General features: G+C 40.4%; 1 protein-coding gene across 1 annotated transcript in view; it reads left to right on the top strand.

The window, feature by feature from the left end:
• Cct3 (chaperonin containing TCP1 subunit 3) overlaps nt 1-14,092 on the top strand; it is a 16,208-nt gene extending 2,116 nt beyond the window's left edge. Inside the window, exons 2-14 of the mRNA XM_015502724.2 lie at nt 79-140; nt 779-829; nt 916-978; nt 1,733-1,829; nt 4,657-4,774; nt 6,529-6,715; nt 7,417-7,566; nt 9,164-9,296; nt 9,485-9,566; nt 11,170-11,350; nt 12,621-12,866; nt 13,270-13,401; nt 13,760-14,092. Of these exons, the coding sequence (XP_015358210.1) occupies nt 79-140; nt 779-829; nt 916-978; nt 1,733-1,829; nt 4,657-4,774; nt 6,529-6,715; nt 7,417-7,566; nt 9,164-9,296; nt 9,485-9,566; nt 11,170-11,350; nt 12,621-12,866; nt 13,270-13,401; nt 13,760-13,864 (1,607 nt within the window). The 3' untranslated portion in view covers nt 13,865-14,092. The remainder of the gene's footprint in view (nt 1-78; nt 141-778; nt 830-915; nt 979-1,732; nt 1,830-4,656; nt 4,775-6,528; nt 6,716-7,416; nt 7,567-9,163; nt 9,297-9,484; nt 9,567-11,169; nt 11,351-12,620; nt 12,867-13,269; nt 13,402-13,759) is intronic.
• Nucleotides 14,093-17,222: the final 3,130 nt, after the last annotated feature.

Here is a 17,222-nt window from a genome sequence, read left to right on the forward strand (position 1 = left end):
CCAAAGATTGGGGAATAAATAGCTTGTGTACAGTTGGGGCAATCCTAGGCTGTTGACTATTGTTTTTATCTATTTTAGGCCAGACTACAAAGCGTGAATCTGGAAGAAAAGTTCAATCTGGAAACATCAATGCTGCTAAGGTAGCATATCTCCCCCCCACTCTCCAGTATTTCTGTATTTCTTCTTAGCAATAAGGTTTCTTATATCTAGACTTTAAAATGTGCAATTAGGCAGAGAAAAAGTTGACTTCCCTTTTTTCAGGACATTGCCCTATGGTAGTACCAGTAAGGAATTATATATTCCCTTACAATTTAAGTCTAATAATAAGGCCTAGTAATCTTCTTATATTAACCTGTGCATAATTGTATGCTGTATAAATTTTATAGCATTCTACTTGTGTTTGTCTCCCATGCTAGACTGCGCTACTTGAAGGGAAGGACTGTATTGATTCTCTTTTGTATTCCTAGTGCCCATCATAGATCCTCCATAGAGGCTGAATAATGCTTTTGAATGGAATAGTGAAGTGACCTGAGATTTGACTTATGGTGGTGTGTAGGCCATTGTTATACAGAGAAATACTGAGATTTGGACTGCTGGAAAACTATAATAAAGTTCTGGGAGGCATATTTCTCCTTTTTTCTTGTGAAGTATCTGAAATAGTTGTCAATTCTACTTTAGTGGTATCATTTTTAAAACAGTGGCTTTCCTGGTTGTTCTCCAACTTATTCATACTGTCCTCTGATTTGTGCTTACATGTCTTATATTTCCTTTCCATTAGACTATTGCAGATATCATCCGAACATGTTTGGGACCCAAGTCCATGATGAAGGTAATCTTATCTTTTATTGAAACTCATAAACTACAGAGTATATAGATTTTCTGTTCTTTAGGACACTTACTTCGCTTTTGTCTTAGATGCTTTTGGACCCAATGGGAGGCATCGTGATGACCAACGATGGCAATGCCATTCTTCGAGAGGTGTGTTTTTTTCTCTTCTTTTTCATTTGCTTCCTCGCAGTTTTATAAATACAAAGAATCCAGGAGCTGGGGGTGTAACTCGGGGGGAGGAGGGGCTGGAGACATGGCTCAGTGGTTAAGCACCCCTGGGTTCAATCTCTGGTACCAAAACATAACAATAAAATGAAGCTAAAAGTTTGAAATCAGAGTATCAGCAGGGCCTTATTCCTGAAAGGCCTAGGGGAGAATTCTTTGTCTTTTCTAGCCAGAGTGATTGCCTAGCAATCACAAAATCCTGGGTTCAGTCCTCAGTACTGGGAAAATAAAAACAGAGGCTTTTATTTCCAAGTCATATTCACAGGACACAGTTCACACACAATAGAACTTGCAATATGTAACTATATGGTACCATGCTATCCTTAAGAAGCTGTAATAATTGAGTTCTTTTTTTTTAATATTTATTTTTTAGTTTTAGGTGAATACAATAACTCCATTTTATTTTTATGTGGTACTGAGAATCCAACCCAGTACCTCACGCATGCTAGGCAGTCGCACTACCACTTGAGCCACATCCTCAGCCCAATAGTTGAGTTCTTATGATGCATTTTTTTCCTCAAAAGCAAAGGATGTAGAAAGGTGGTTTGGGAGGACATTTTAATCTTCAGGATATGGTAAAACAATAAAGGGAAAGGGAATGTATATGTGAAGCAAGAAACTTAGGACCAAACATAGTGTTAGTTAAGGAGTGATCTACATTTTTAATTAAATTTTTTAGATTCAAGTCCAACATCCAGCAGCCAAGTCCATGATTGAAATTAGCAGGACCCAGGATGAAGAGGTTGGAGATGGAACCACATCAGTAATTATTCTTGGTAAGAAAATGGAAAAGAAAAATTAGAAAAAATGTCTGTGTCTCATTTTAAGAAGAAAATTTTGGTGTTGGAGGTATAGCTCAGTGGTAGAATCATGAAATCCCCCCCCCAAAAAAGCATAGCTTTTAATATACTACATAAAGGATACTGTTTACGGTATGAAAACTGTTCAGCCTCTTCCAAGAATGGTATTGGGTGGCTCAAATTTTTTGTCATTTTGAACATGTCAATAAGTAACCATGAAAGTGCCATGAATATTGATTTTGAAGTTTCAAGTAAATTTTAGCAAGTGGTACAACATGGAATCACAAGAACTATTTTGGAAGAGATTAAACAATTATCTCAATTCTAGAGGCTGTGAAGTCTAAAGTGAAGGACAGGTAGAAAATCTTGAAAATAGTGAGCCTTGGTTTATAAATTGAAAGTTATCTTTATTGTTATATTTGTCTGGGTTTTGTTTTGTTCTGTTTGGATTAGGGATTGAACACAGGGCACTTTACTATTGAGCTGCAGTCTTGGTCTTTTTTTTTCAACCTCAGTCTTTCAGAGGGCGGAGACAAGCTCTCACTTAAGTTTCTGAGGCTCGCCTCAAATTTGCAGTCCTGCCTCAGCCTCCCAAGACATTGGGATTACAAGCGTGTGACATCACATCTAGCTTAATCTTTCCACTTGTTAGGATAATTTCCAGAAACGACCTATTGCTTTTATTGTATAAATTTCAAATTGATGGTGGGATTTCTAAAATAGAAACATTCATTTTTTAAAATATTTCAGTAATGATTTTAGAAGTGAAGAAGACTATTTTGTTGTTTGCTTTTATTATGTTGTTCAGGCTGGGGCTTCTTGTTTGTTTTTGCAGTGCTGGGGATTAAACCCAGGGCCTTGCACATGGAAAGCGCACACACTACCACTGAACCCTTATCCCAACTCTTCTTCATTTAACAGGATATTTTCTAAGTTCTCTTTACTCTGGCATCTTATGAAGTATTTATTATTTTTTTTAGAAAAGTTTATGATGGGGGTGCCGCAGTCCAGCTGCAGCAAAATAACCGGGGGGTGACGAACAACTTGTGCACGTTGATACAGCAGGAGAGGGAGCCGTTTATTGCAGGACAGGAGCAGTATTTATACATTCCACACAGCTTATCTAATTAGTATAAACTAGATACATCAGTCAACCAATAAGGAATCTCCACACTTAATGGCTCGCTTTTGTTACTTCTCAAACCATTCCCCTGGCAAAATGCCAGGTGTTATTTTGACTTATTTACAGACTCTAACATGGGGGCCTGGTGTTGTGGCTTAGTGGTAGAGCTCTCGCCTAGCATGGGCAAGGCCCTGGGTTCAATCCTCAGCACCACATATAAATAAATAAATAAAATAGGAGTATTCTGTCCAACTACAACTAAAAAATAAATATTTTTTAAAAAGAAAAAAATATATGATGGGAGGCTGGGGATATAGCTCAGTTGGTAGAGTACTCGCCTCTCATGCACAAGGCCCTGGGTTCAATCCCTAGCACCAAAAAAAAAAAAAATGTATGATGGATAGCTAGGAATTAGAATAAAGCATTCAAACATTTGAGTATGTACGTACTCTTTTTTTTTTTTTGGTACTGGAGATTGAACCCAGGGGTGTTTAACCATTGAGCCACATCCCCACCCCACCCCCTTTTCTTTTTTTTAATACTTATTTTTTAGGTATACATGGACACAATACAATGCCTTTTTTTATTTTTATGTGGTGCTAAGGATCAAACCCAGGTCCCACCCGTGCTAGGTAAGCGCTCTACCGCTGAGCCACAATCCCAGCCCCCCCCACCCCTTTTTATTAATATATTTTGAGACAGATTCTCACCTAGTTGCTGAGGGTGGCTTTGAACGCATGATTCTCCAGCCTCAGCCTCCCAAGCTGCTGGGATTATAGGCATGGTGTTCCATCACACCCAGCAATGCATACTCTTTGGAGTATACATGTGAACTTGAGCACATCTGTGTATATATTAAATTTATTGTCAGCAGCTATTATACAACGTTTATCAAATGCTTTTTTTTTTAATACAAATACTTAACATGCTATGTTTAAACTTTTTTAAAAGCTAGTTTTGTTTTTTTCTATATGTAGATCATTTGGTGTGTTTATTAATTAGAAGGTTTAGTTTTCTTATTTTGAGACAGTGTCTCACTAAGTTGCCTAGGGCCTTGCCAAATTTCTGAGGCTGGCCTTATTTTGCAATCCTTGTGCCTCAGCCTCCTGAGCCACTGGGATTATAGGGAAACACCATTACACTTGGCAGGATGCTTTTGTTTGTTTTGGGTTACTGGGGATTTAACTCAGGGGCACTTTACTGCTGACACCACATCCCAGCCCTTTTTATGTTATTTTGAGACAGGGTCTCACTAAGTTGCATAGGGCCTCGTGAAGTTGCTGAGGCTGGCTTTAAACTCATGATCCTCCTTCCTCAGCCTCCCGAGTTTCTGGGATTACAGGTGTGCACCACCACACCCCGCTTACACGACGTGCAAAGTTTCAAATAGTATTAACAATCAAATGGCATTTCTTTTGGGAGACTCTGTTTTTGGAAAAAAGAAACCTTTTTAGGGGCTGGGATTGTGGCTCAGCGGTAGAGCGCTTGCCTGGCATGGACAGGACCCGGGTTCCATCCTCAGCACCACATAAAAAAAAAATAAAGGCATTGTGTTGTGTCCATCTATACCTAAAAAATAAATATTAAAAAAAAAGAAACCTTTCTAGAAGCATAATGAAGTTGTCTTGATCCTCTGGTACTTTCTAAAACATTACTGTGGTGCTTTTGTCCTTTTTTCAGCTGGAGAAATGCTGTCTGTGGCTGAGCACTTCCTAGAGCAGCAGATGCACCCAACAGTGGTGATCAGTGCTTACCGCAAGGCGCTGGATGATATGATCAGCACTCTAAAGAAAATCAGGTATGGGAGAATGGGCCAGAAATGGGTACTAGGAAGTAGGGGAGGCCTAGAAGACTGATCTATTCTTAGATATAAAAGAAGGCCAAACCCATCTTACATAAACACGCTGGGTGTACCCTGGTATTATTTTGTAATAAAGAGAAATGAGGGCAGCAAAAAGAAAAAGGGTAAGGGGAGTAAAAGTTTATTCAAAAAGACAAATAGAGGGCTGGGGAGTGGCTCAAGCGGTAGCGCGCTCGCCTGGCATGCGTGAACAGGCTTACTTTCCAAGTTTTTTTGTTTTGTTTTGTTTTGGTTTTGGTTTGGTACTGGGGATTGAACGCAGGGCTGCTGTACCACTGAGCTAAATCTCCAGCCCCTTTTTATGTTTTATTTTGAAACAGGGTCTTGCTAAATTACTGAGAGAGCCTCACTGAGTTGCTGAGGCTATCAGCACCCTCCTGTTGCAGCCTCCAAAGTCGCTGGGATTACAGGCATGTGCCATGGTACCTGGCTGGTGTTAAAAATGTCCTACTATCATGTCTCATTGTAGCTAATTCAGTACCCAGAAAGTGCTATGAGAATGCTGCCAGAAGTTTTCCATTAAAATGCAAAGGGCCAAGACTGAAAATCCTGATTGAATCTAGTAATTGGGGAACTTGCTATTAGTTTATATTTGCTTAGTGCTAATGTGGTAATGTGGCAATAAAGGGGATATAAAAATGCATTACTTCTAACTAGGGAACTTTAGATAATTTGTGGCACAACATGGAGTCACAAAGAGCATGGTAAGAATAGAAAGATTTTTGTTTGACAAGCACATTGTGCACACCTGTAATCCTAGCCACTCTAGAGGCTGAGATAGGAGAATCACAAAAATAAAATGGTGCTCTACTCTTCTGTATCTGGTTGAGTCATTAGGTGCTTAAGTAGTAATTTTGTGAATTTTGTGTTAAATCGTCCCTGCTGTTAAACAAAAAGTTAGCATTAATATCTGTCTAGCATACTTTCAAAGAATTAGGTGTATGCTTTAGTTATTTTTATGAGCTTTGTAATATTTTGTTGAGTATGTGGCGCCTGAATTCTTGGAAGCTTTTGTGTTGTTTTTTTGTTTAGTTTTTGATGATGTTGTGGTTTTGGGTGGTAGAGATCAAACTCAAAGCTGTTCACATGCTGCTGAGCAAATATTCTTTAACACTGAGCTGTACTCACAGCTGCAGAAACTTTTTTAATAAGCAACATCTACCCATCTAGAATACCTTACTATTAGCCAGACATGGTGGCACATGACTATAATCCTGACAACTCTGGATGCTGAACCAGAAGGATCGCCAGGTTCAAGGCTAGCTTCAGCAACTTAGCAAAACTCTTATCCTGAAAAATAAATAAAAAGGGCTGAGCATGTAGCATAATTAATAACTATTTCATAATTGCATATTGTACACCTTATACTAGCATGACGGGAATTTTAGCAGCATGTGAAAATTTGGACAAGTTTGTTATCCAGGAGCTCTTAGAGCTTTATTTTATTTTATTCTAAGTAGTCTGGCCATGTACAAATTTATAATCCTGTCAAAGGAAACCAGACTAATACCTAAAAATGGTAAATACAATGTGGCATAGCATGAATTAAGGTCGTAGATAGAATATAATTCAGCATTCAAAGTTGTAAAACTGAGAGCCCCTCATCCTGCCTTTTGGCCCTCTTTTTTAGACTCTGAAGTACGAGAAGAACTACTTTAAATGTCTAAGTTGCCTGGCTTTCTTTTCTCCAGTATTCCTGTTGACATCAATAACCGTGACATGATGCTGAACATCATCAACAGTTCCATTACCACCAAAGCAATTAGTCGGTGGTCCTCTTTGGCTTGCAACATTGCCCTGGATGCTGTCAAGACTGTACAGTTTGAGGAAAATGGTCGGAAGGAGATTGACATCAAGAAATATGCAAGAGTGGAAAAGGTGAACTCTTTTAGTGTGTGCTTTGAGAATAATTATTTTCTAGCATGAATAATCCCACTTCTAAAGGAAATAGTTAAATTAAAGCAAGATATCTTTAGTTAGTACTAGGAAGAACTTGAAGCCTGGAAAACAAAAACCTAATTCCTGAAGTAATTTTGTTACCTTCACTGCTATTCTTTCACAAGGTTTATAAGAATAGCAAAGAGCAAAGTTTATAAGGATACGGAAGGACTTATTGGAATCTCCATGTTTCTGCATTTGGATATGTATCAGTCACTTGGCCAGAATATAAACTTTACAAGGTCTCTATAGTATAATGTTAAGAAGCCTTAGAAAGCTTTCTACCATTTCTATTAAATTTAAGATTTTAAAAATAATATCTTATGGCCAGTAGATGGAGCTCAAGCCTAGAATTATGTGGGAATATCTTTAAAGAAGTAGAAGAGACCAGATTTGTCAAGTCACTGACATTCTGTGAATCTCAGCCAACCTTCAGATTTGAATATCATGGTTCAAAATTGGTATGCTTCCTAGAGAGGAAAAAATATGTTTGCTGCCATATTTTGTTTCTAAGCATCATGGAAGAAAGTTATGTTAGGAATTTGAAGTAGGAGCCATTTAGGAAAGAGGAATATCTGGGAATGAAGTTGAGAAATTGTCCCCTTTGGGTTATAGATTAAAGTGGGTCGTCTTTTGCTTAGATACCTGGGGGCATCATTGAAGACTCATGTGTATTACGTGGAGTTATGATTAACAAAGATGTGACCCATCCACGAATGCGGCGTTATATCAAGAACCCTCGTATTGTGCTGCTGGATTCTTCTCTGGAATACAAGAAAGGAGAAAGTCAGGTGAGTTTTGGCCCTATTCCTTAAAGTGGAATCTGCTAATATGGATAAGGGAAATAAAAAGAGTGTTTTTTACATGACTACTCTGCCAATTACTTTCCTTTGTATGTGTTGTCATTGAGTCTTACAGCAGTCCTTAAATATCGTTGGTGTTAATAACGCCATTTTATAGATGAGATACCTGAGGTTTAGTGGGGATGCTGACCCTCCTACATATATTAAAATAGGGTCAAAACAGAGCTGGGCGTGGTGGCACATGCCTGTAATCCCAGTGGCTCAGGAGGTTGGGGCAGAAGGATCCCAGGTTGAAAGCCAGTCTCAGCAATTTAGTGAGACTTTATTCTAAATAAAATGTAGAAATGGCTGGGGATATGGCTCAGTGGTTAAGCACTAATGGTTCCTTGGTGATATATATATATTTGGATCACACATACGCTTAAGTAATTTGCCTTCATCCTTGCTTGACCCTAGCATCTTTTTTGGTACAGTCCTATTATTTGGCCTTTGAAACCCAATTGACTAGTTAGGTTAGTTGCCTGGGGAAGACTAGTATTGGCCAAATCAAGATTTGATCCCAGTTCTACTTAGCTTCAGTTTTTTTTTTTTGTTGTTGTTGTTGCTTGTTGTTTTGTTTTTTGGTACTGGGGATTGAACTCAGGGGCACTTGACTGCTGAGCCACGTCCCCGGCCCTATTTTGTATTTTATTTAGAGGCAGGGTCTCACTGAATTGCTTAGGGCCTCGCTGTTGCTAAGGCCGGCTTTGAACTCGCGATTCTCCTGCCTCAGCCTCCTGAGCCACTGGGATTACAGGCATGTGCCACTTGGCTTCAGTTTTATATAACCATGCCACCTTCGGTAATACATTAGAAGGATATGGAATAGGAGTTAATTTGGCTTTGAAGTGCTGAAGGAGAATTTTTCAGAGGGCAGAAAAGGCTTGCTGGGTTCTAAAAGTGTTTGAATCTTATTAAACAAAGATTGAGAGTAAGAATCAACTTACTTGGGCTGGGGATGTGGCTCAAGTGGTAGCGCGCTCGCCTGGCATGCGTGCGGCCCGGGTTCGATCCTCAGCACCACATACAAATAAAGATGTTGTGTCTGCCGAAAACTAAAAAAAAAAAATAAATATTAAAAATTCTCTCTCTCTCTATCGCTCTCTCTCACTCTTTCTTTGGGGAAAAAAAAAGATCCTTGTCTTTTTTTTTTTTTTTTTTTAAAAAGAATCAACCTACTAGATGGGAAGAATTAAGACTTGGAATAGCCGGGTACTATGGCACATGCCAGTGATCCAGCAATTCAGGAGACTGAGGCAGGAGGATCATAAGTTTGAGGCCAGCCTCAGCAACTTAGCAAGATCCTATATCAAAAAATAAAAAGGGTTAGGGAAGTGGCTCAGTTGTTAAGTGCCCTTGGGTTCAATTTCTGGTACCAAAAAAGACCTGGAATTCCCATGCATACTTGGAGGGAAGATAACATTGAGTTGGGTGGTCAGAGAGCTTGGAAAGACCAAAGTTAAAGGGTTAAAACTAAGTGGTAGTAACTAGAACTGAACTGGCTTACACAGAAAGGTGTGAGGTATGGCTTTTTTCCACCACACAGACTGACATTGAGATTACCCGAGAGGAAGACTTCACCCGAATCCTTCAAATGGAAGAAGAGTATATCCAGCAGCTCTGTGAGGACATTATCCAAGTGAAGCCTGATGTGGTTATCACAGAAAAAGGCATCTCAGGTAATGCTTTATTAATTTTTCCAGCCCACCTTAAAGGTTGAAGAGGTTAGGTGATTCCCTGCCCACCTCCTGCACCATGTTGGTGTAGTCATTGTAAATGTGATGGTTGGAGTATTTTTAGGATAAAATCAGTTGAGAATCCTGGAGTCATGGCATCTAGCTTGACACCTCTACTCTTGAATTTGCAGATTTAGCTCAGCACTACCTCATGCGGGCCAATATTACAGCCATCCGCAGAGTCCGGAAGACAGATAATAATCGCATTGCTAGGTGAGTGGCCAGGTGAAGATAATATTCTTCCTTCCCATGGGTTTCCTTTTTTGTAGCTGCATAATTAACTGAAAAGATATAATACAGGATACAGTAACAGAAATAACTTGGGTGTAGCTGTCTGCGCTCTTCAGAAGTCTTATAGTATAACAATTATGCACTGCATGAATCTTCTTACCGCCCTTAAACATCAGTGAGCAGCTTGTGTGTAGACATCTGTAATTGCTACCTTGATGGATGTCCATTACATTTTGAAATAACTACTTGTCAAGGTCTTTATTGTCATCGTGACGATTCTAAATAAGCGTTTCCAGAGTAGTCTGAATATAGAATATAACAGAGCCATCTGTTTCCTTGATTGGATCCTTACCTGCTGCTAATGCATTCATAGATTGCATTCACTGTTTCTGCACTGATGCTTGTACTCATACCATCCATTTTGAATATTAATGGGGGGCGGATACCAGGATTGAATGCAGGGGCAATTGGCCCCTGGGCAACATCCCCAGCCCTGTTTTGTGTTTTATTTAGAGACAGGGTCTCACCAAGTTGCTTAGTACCTCACCATTGCTGAAGCTGGCTTTGAACTCCCAATCCTCCTATCTTAGCCTCTCAAGGCACTGGGACTACAGATGTGTGCCATTGCACCCAGAGAATACTAATATATTTTTAAAAGCTAGTGAATCTACCCCACTGCAATAGTTAGGTTTTTGGTCACTATAACAAATACCTGAGATGAATGTATGAAGAGAAAAGGTTTATTTTGACTCAGATTTGGAGGTTCTAGTCCGTGATTGGTTGGCCCTATTGATTTTGGTCCTGTGTTGAGGCAGCACATGATGGCAATGCAGGGTAAAGCAGATACACTCACTTCATAGCCAGGAAACAGAGAAAGAGGAAGGGATTGGAGTCCTGCTTTCATCTTAGGCTATTAGCAGTGAACAAGTGAACTCCTATTAGCAGTGAACAAGTCTTTACCACATGGATGCTTGGGGGACACTTAAGATACACACTATGGCACCTACCATCCTTCAGTATATTACAGATCCAGGTTGAATTTCATACTTACATTTTCTCCTAAATGGCTCTCAGCATACTTGTATATGCTTGGTTGTTATGCCTGTTCATGCGTCAAGGGGAAAGAGTGACAAGTAAGAAGTTAGTCGTTCATTAATTAAAATTGGGTCACACATTGGTGCACTTAATTCACCTTCCTCCTTGCTTGCCTTTGACATCTTTTTAGTTGTAGATGGACACAACACGTTTATTTGGTTTATTTACTTTTATGTGGCGCTGAGAATCAAACCCAGTGCCTCACACGTGCTAGGCAAACACTCTACCAACTGAGCTACAATCCCAGCCCAACATCTTCTTTGGTACAGTCCTATTAATGGCCTGGAGATCTAACCAGATAGTACAACATGGATTATATCTAGAAATGACCATTAGGTAGTATTTGTTTTTTTATCAGGCAGCCAAGACCTCCTGGGTAACATTTCTAGCAATCTACTAGCCCTAATCCTCAGCCACAGGCCCTAGACTAGGGAGATTACAGGTAAAGTTTCTGAAATCATCTGTTTCTCCCCATCTCTTTACGCAACAGAGCCTGCGGGGCCCGGATAGTCAGCCGACCAGAAGAACTGAGAGAAGATGATGTTGGAACAGGTGCGGGCCTGTTGGAAATCAAGAAAATTGGAGATGAGTACTTTACGTTCATCACTGAATGCAAAGACCCGAAGGCCTGTACCATTCTCCTCAGGGGGGCCAGCAAAGAAATTCTCTCGGTGAGTCAGCCTTAGAAATGTAATTGGATGGAGGAGATCGTTCCACTTCTTGAGCTCCCAGAGAGTCTAAAATAATTTTTGTATCAGTCAGCTTTCCATTACTATAAGAAATATCTGAGGCAATCAAGTTTCAAAAAAGAAAAAGGTTTATTTTATCTCATAGTTTTATAGTTTTCAGTCCATTATTGATTGACCTCATTGCTTTGGACCTGTGTCTGCACATCATATAACTATTTAATTTGGATTTGTAGCCACAGATATCTTTCCTGCTTCCTTTAAAATAAATAAGTAAAATTTTTCTGGCTATGACAAAGAATATAATCTGAAATTTATCTACCATCTTAACTTTTTCTTTTTTTTTCCTGTACTTGAGCCCTGGGGTCCTCTATCAACCAAGCTACATCCCTAGCTTTTTTTTTTTTCTTTTTTTCCCCTAAGTTGTAGATGGACAAATACCTTTATCAAATACCTTTATTTTGTTTGTTTATTTTTATGTGGTGCTAAGGATTAAACCCTATGCCTCATACGTGCAAGGCAAGCAGTCTACTGCTGAGCCACAACCCCAGCCCCTTCTAGCTTTTTTTAAAATTTTGAGACATGGTCTCACTAATTTGCCCAAGACTCCTTGAGCAATCCTTTCTCAGTCTCCTGAGTTGCTAGGATTACAGGCAACCCTGGGCCCATGTTAACTGTTTAAGTGCAGTTTGGTGGTGTTAAAAGTACATACAAGTGCTAGGTATGATGGCACACACGTGCAATCCCAGTGACTCGGGAGCTAAAATTGAAGGATCACAAGTTCAAGGCTACCCTTAGCAACTTAGTGAGAATTTCTCAAAAATTAAAAATTAAGCCAGGCATGGTGGTGCACACTTGTAATTCGCAGCACCTCAGGAAGGAGGCCAAGACAGGAGGATCGTGTGTTCAAAGCCAGCCTCAGCAATGGCGAGACACTAAGCAACTCAGTGAGACCCTGTCTCTAAATAAAATACAAAATAGGGCTGAGGATATGGATTAATGGTTGAGTGCCCCTGAGTTCAATCCCCAGTACCAAAATATTTATTTATTTATTTGTTTATTTATTTTAAAAGAACTGAGGGTGTAACTTAGTGGTAAAATTCCCCCCGAGTTCAGTTCCCAGTACCAAAAAAAGGACGTTCACATTTTTGCACAAATTTTTTTTTTAATTGTTTTAGTTGTAAATGAGCGTACGGTATCTTTCTTTATTTTTATGTGGTACTGAGGCTTCATACTGTCTGTTTGCTTCCCCAAGGAAGTAGAGCGCAACCTCCAGGATGCCATGCAGGTGTGCCGCAATGTTCTCCTGGACCCTCAGCTGGTGCCTGGGGGTGGGGCCTCTGAGATGGCTGTGGCCCACGCCTTAACGGAAAAATCCAAGGCCATGACTGGTGTGGAGCAGTGGCCATACAGGGCTGTGGCCCAGGCTTTAGAAGTCATCCCTCGTACCTTGATCCAGAACTGTGGGGCCAGCATGATCCGTCTACTTACTTCCCTTCGGGTGAGTTCTTTTCTGTGCTGTTACCTGGGTGGGGTAAGAAAGCTGGTTTTGGCCTAGGGGGATGGTTTACATATGTCTAAGTTCTCCTTATAGTTTGTTACTTAAATACAATCTTAATCTTTGTCTTGTTTGCTGGCATTACCATTTTCCCATATCCATTCTATACCAATTCTGTAATTTTTTTTATATTTATTTTTTAGGTGTAGTTGGATACAATGCTTTTATTTTATTTATTTTTATGTGGTGCTGAGGATCAAACCCAGGGCCTTGCACATGCTAGGCAAGTGCTCTACCGCTCTCTGAGCCAAAACCCCAGCCCCATCCATTCAGTATTTTTGTTTAGTGTGTTACCTAAAGTTTTTCCAGTAGTTTCTCCTTTAACTTCTGTCTGCTCCAACCTCAGGCCAAGCATACCCAGGAGAACTGTGAGACCTGGGGTGTAAATGGTGAGACGGGAACTTTGGTGGACATGAAAGAACTAGGCATATGGGAGCCATTGACTGTGAAACTACAAACATACAAGACAGCGGTGGAGGTGAGGCATCCTAAGATTTGTGCACGTTATTTGTTTCCAAATAACCAAAAACAATGTATTTGGTCCAGTCTTAAAGGGACAGCCTGTAGAAGGCAGCGTATTCCCTAAAGCTCTCAAGGAATTCCATTACCCTCACTTAAATCTTTAGCTTATGCAAAAGCAAGGAAAAAGTAACAGCACAGCAGTATCTCTTGCTTAGGGAGAACTGCATTTCTACATTTTGCATTTAGGACTCTAAATGCAAGGTAGATTTCAGATAAAATGGTAATTGTGTGGGAGGAGCTAGGAGATACTGTCTAAAAGAAGACTGTCCTTTCTTTCTCTGCTGACCTCTTTGGAACTGTGGTTTTTCTCTTAGACGGCAGTTCTGCTACTGAGGATCGATGACATCGTCTCAGGCCACAAAAAGAAGGGTGATGACCAGAGCCGGCAAGGAGGGGCTCCTGATGCTGGCCAGGAGTGAGCGGTGGGCAAGGCAACTTCAGTGCACAGAACCAGCGGTCTCCCCCTTTCCTGAGCCAGAGTGCCAGGAACACTGTGGACATCTTTGTTTGGAAGGGATCAAATTGAGGGGCAGCCTCTAGTCCCTTTCTGTCCCGGCTCAGTTTGCAGAAGGCACTGACATGTAATTCTTCTCTATTGTAAGCTTTCCATTTAGTTTGCTTCCGATGATTAAATCTAAGTCATTTGAGATAGTTGTTGTGTTTTTCAACCTTGGGTCATATCTACCTCCTGGCAAAGTGGGAGGTAGACAGAAAACCTTATTGGAGAGGCAGGGAAATGGAATAAGGTCATTAAGTCTCTTTATGCACCTTCTTAAAGGGTATTCTTCAGTCTTGGTTGGGAAAATTTGGAATTCAAAGGATGCTACTGTAAAGTTTAAGTAGTACCACTTCAAGACTGGGGGCTTAGCTGTAGCCCAGTGGTAGGGACTTAGGGACTTGCCTAGCCTGCACCAAGGCCCTGGTCTTTGTCCTCAGCCTCACTGGGAAAAAAAAAAAAAAAAAGTTTTTTTTTTTTTTTAAGAAAAAGGTATCCCTGTGTAATCACTACCCAAAGAACCAGAGGAACCTGCCTAAACCAGGGTGTTCCCCATCTGTGGTTACAAGTAGAGCCACACCCAATAGGTGCTAGGGCTTAGGCCTTTGTCCTGAAGGACATCTAACATCTCCTTTATCAAGGGGGGAATCTGAGTGGTGTCACCCTTTGATTTTTTTTTTTTTTTTCTTTGTCCTTCCTCTAAGCAATAGGGCTTCAGCCTTCCCTGCCCATGTACTGAGTCATATTAAGCTGAATACTTGGTGGGACAGTAGTACATACTGTTTGATAGGTTTTAGACACTGTGTGTGTTTAACTAATCCTCACAAAGGCCCTGTAAGATAGGTAATAGCCTCCATTTTGTGAGAGGGATCTAAAATATAAAGTGACTTGTCCGAGAGTCCAGAACTATTGAGTGGCAGACCTGGAATTCGGGTGTAGTCTGTGTTAACTCTAGAAGCCGTGCTTGCTGTCCTGACTGGACTGAAGTGTGGGGTCAGAAGGGCTGTGAAGAGTACCTCTGGGGGCGGGGGCGGGGGCTCAGTGACAGCACTTGCCTCGCACATACCAGGCACTGGGTGCGATCCTCAGCACCACATAAAAATAAAGTAATGATACTGTGTCCATCTATAACAAAAAAAAAAAGTACCCCTGAACACCCTTTGTACCCTATCCCATCCTTGAGCTTTCTGCCTAGCTTTGTCTCTCTAAAACTCTGTGCTTTTAAATGAGTCTGAAGTAATCCTACCTGCCTTTTCCTGAAATCCCTATCTGCTTGCAGTGTTCATTCACTCAGAGCCTTAAGTTCTTACAGGGATGTGGGATAAATTCTCCAATAAGTTGGCAGGTCACTTCTTAAATACTGCTCGTAAGAGACTGAGGATATGGCTCACTGGTGGAATGCTCGCCTATCATGCATGAAAGCCTGGGTCCAATCCCCAGTACCTCCACAAAGGAAAAACAAACAAAAAGTATTGCTCATACTGAGGAACTACAGGGGTCCTGAGGAAGCTATATATTCCCTATGGATTTTTTCTTTCTGTTTATCCCTGATTGGCTTAGGTGCATTCTGGTTTCAGCTCTAATAGTCATCCATGGATAGTGGATAATGTAATTTTCTTTTTTTTTTTTTTTTAAGTATTTATTTTTCAGTTGTAGTTGGATACAATACCTTCATTTTATATATTTATTTTTTATGTGGTGCTGAAGATAGAACCCAGGGCCTTGCCTGTGCTAGGCAAGTGCTCTACTGCTGAGCCTCAACCCCAGCCTAATTTTCTTTATCATTAGCAAGCACCTTTTTTTTTTTTTCCTTCACCTACAATGTTAAATCAGTCAGATTCTGGTCCAGTTTTCAGAGTCCCTCTCTGCTCTCCAGGGTTTATATTTAATATGATAATTAAGGCCTCATGAACCTTATTCACTAAACTTAGTAATATCATGAATACAATTTCATCACCTTCCTTACCACTGAGCTACATCCCCATCGATTTTTTATTTTGAGACAGGGTCTCACTAAGTTGCTTAAGTCCTTGCCTAGTTGCTAAGGCTGACTCCAACTTGGGATCCTCCTGTCTCAGTCTACTGAGTCACTGCAGTCACAGGCCAGCACCTCCTGGTGACAGTACTCTTTTTGGATAGTGGGGAGCCTTGATTTCCTGACTCCTACTGAAACCCCCTGTACTCAGCCAAGATTCACTTGTATTCCAGAGTAGATAGCTTAGAGGTTCTGAGTGCCTTTTTTTCCTCAAGAAAAGTGAGTTTTTGAGGAAAATTTGATAGTTCTTCCTAGAGTAGCTACTTGGAAGAAAAAGATGGAATTGTTTCCTTACTTTATTATAGAAAAATTAATTCTGGGTTCCTGGAAGATTTAAATTGAAGAGAATGAAGCCATAAGAGAAAACCGTAAGAAGATGTAGAGTTTAAAATACACAGTGGGAGGAAAACGACAGTAAAAACACAGGGTGGGAGGATGTTTGTAACAACATGAGTTAATTTCCTTCAAGAATTTTTAGAACTTGGCACTTAAGAAAGAAAGCTAAGATGAGGGTGTAGTTTGATGGTAGAATGCCTACCTAGCATGTGCGAGGCCCTGGCTTTTATCCCCAGCCCTGCAGAAGCAAAACAGTGCAGGGGTGCGCACCTGTGATCTCCACTACTCAGGACAATTAGGCAGGATTGAGAGTTCAAGGCCAGCTTGGGCAATAGCAGACCGAGTCTCAAAAAGGCCTGAGGATGAGGCTCAGTGGTAGAGCATTTGCCTTGTTAGTGTAAAGCCCTGGGTTTGATCCTGTAAAAGCAAACGAAAAGATGAAATTTAAATACCTGGGGCCAGGTACAGTGGCACAAACCTATAATCCCAGCAACTCTGGAGACAGGCAGGAGGATCACAGGTTCAAAGCCAGCCTCAGCAATTTAGGCCCAAGCAACTTACACCTTGTCTCAAAAAAATAAGGTGTGTGGGGGGGGCAGGTGGTGGTGGCTAAAGCTCAGGAAATAATGCCAAGAATTAAATGGAATAGCATCAAATTAAAAATCTTCTGCACAGCAAAAGAAACAATAGGAATATGAAGAGAGAACCTACAGAATGGGAGAAAAATCTTTGCTAGCTCCCCTTCTGTGATAATAGGATTAATATCTAGAATATATAAAGAATGCAAAAAAACCACACCAAAAAAAATCAACCTAGTTAATAAATGGGCAAATGATTTAAACAGACACTTCTGAAAAGAAGAAATATATAAGTGAAGAAGTGTTCAACATCATTAACAATTAGGGAAATG

Source organism: Marmota marmota, unplaced genomic scaffold (genome assembly GCF_001458135.2).
Source record: "Marmota marmota marmota unplaced genomic scaffold, marMar, whole genome shotgun sequence".
NCBI classification, from domain to species: domain Eukaryota; kingdom Metazoa; phylum Chordata; class Mammalia; order Rodentia; family Sciuridae; genus Marmota; species Marmota marmota.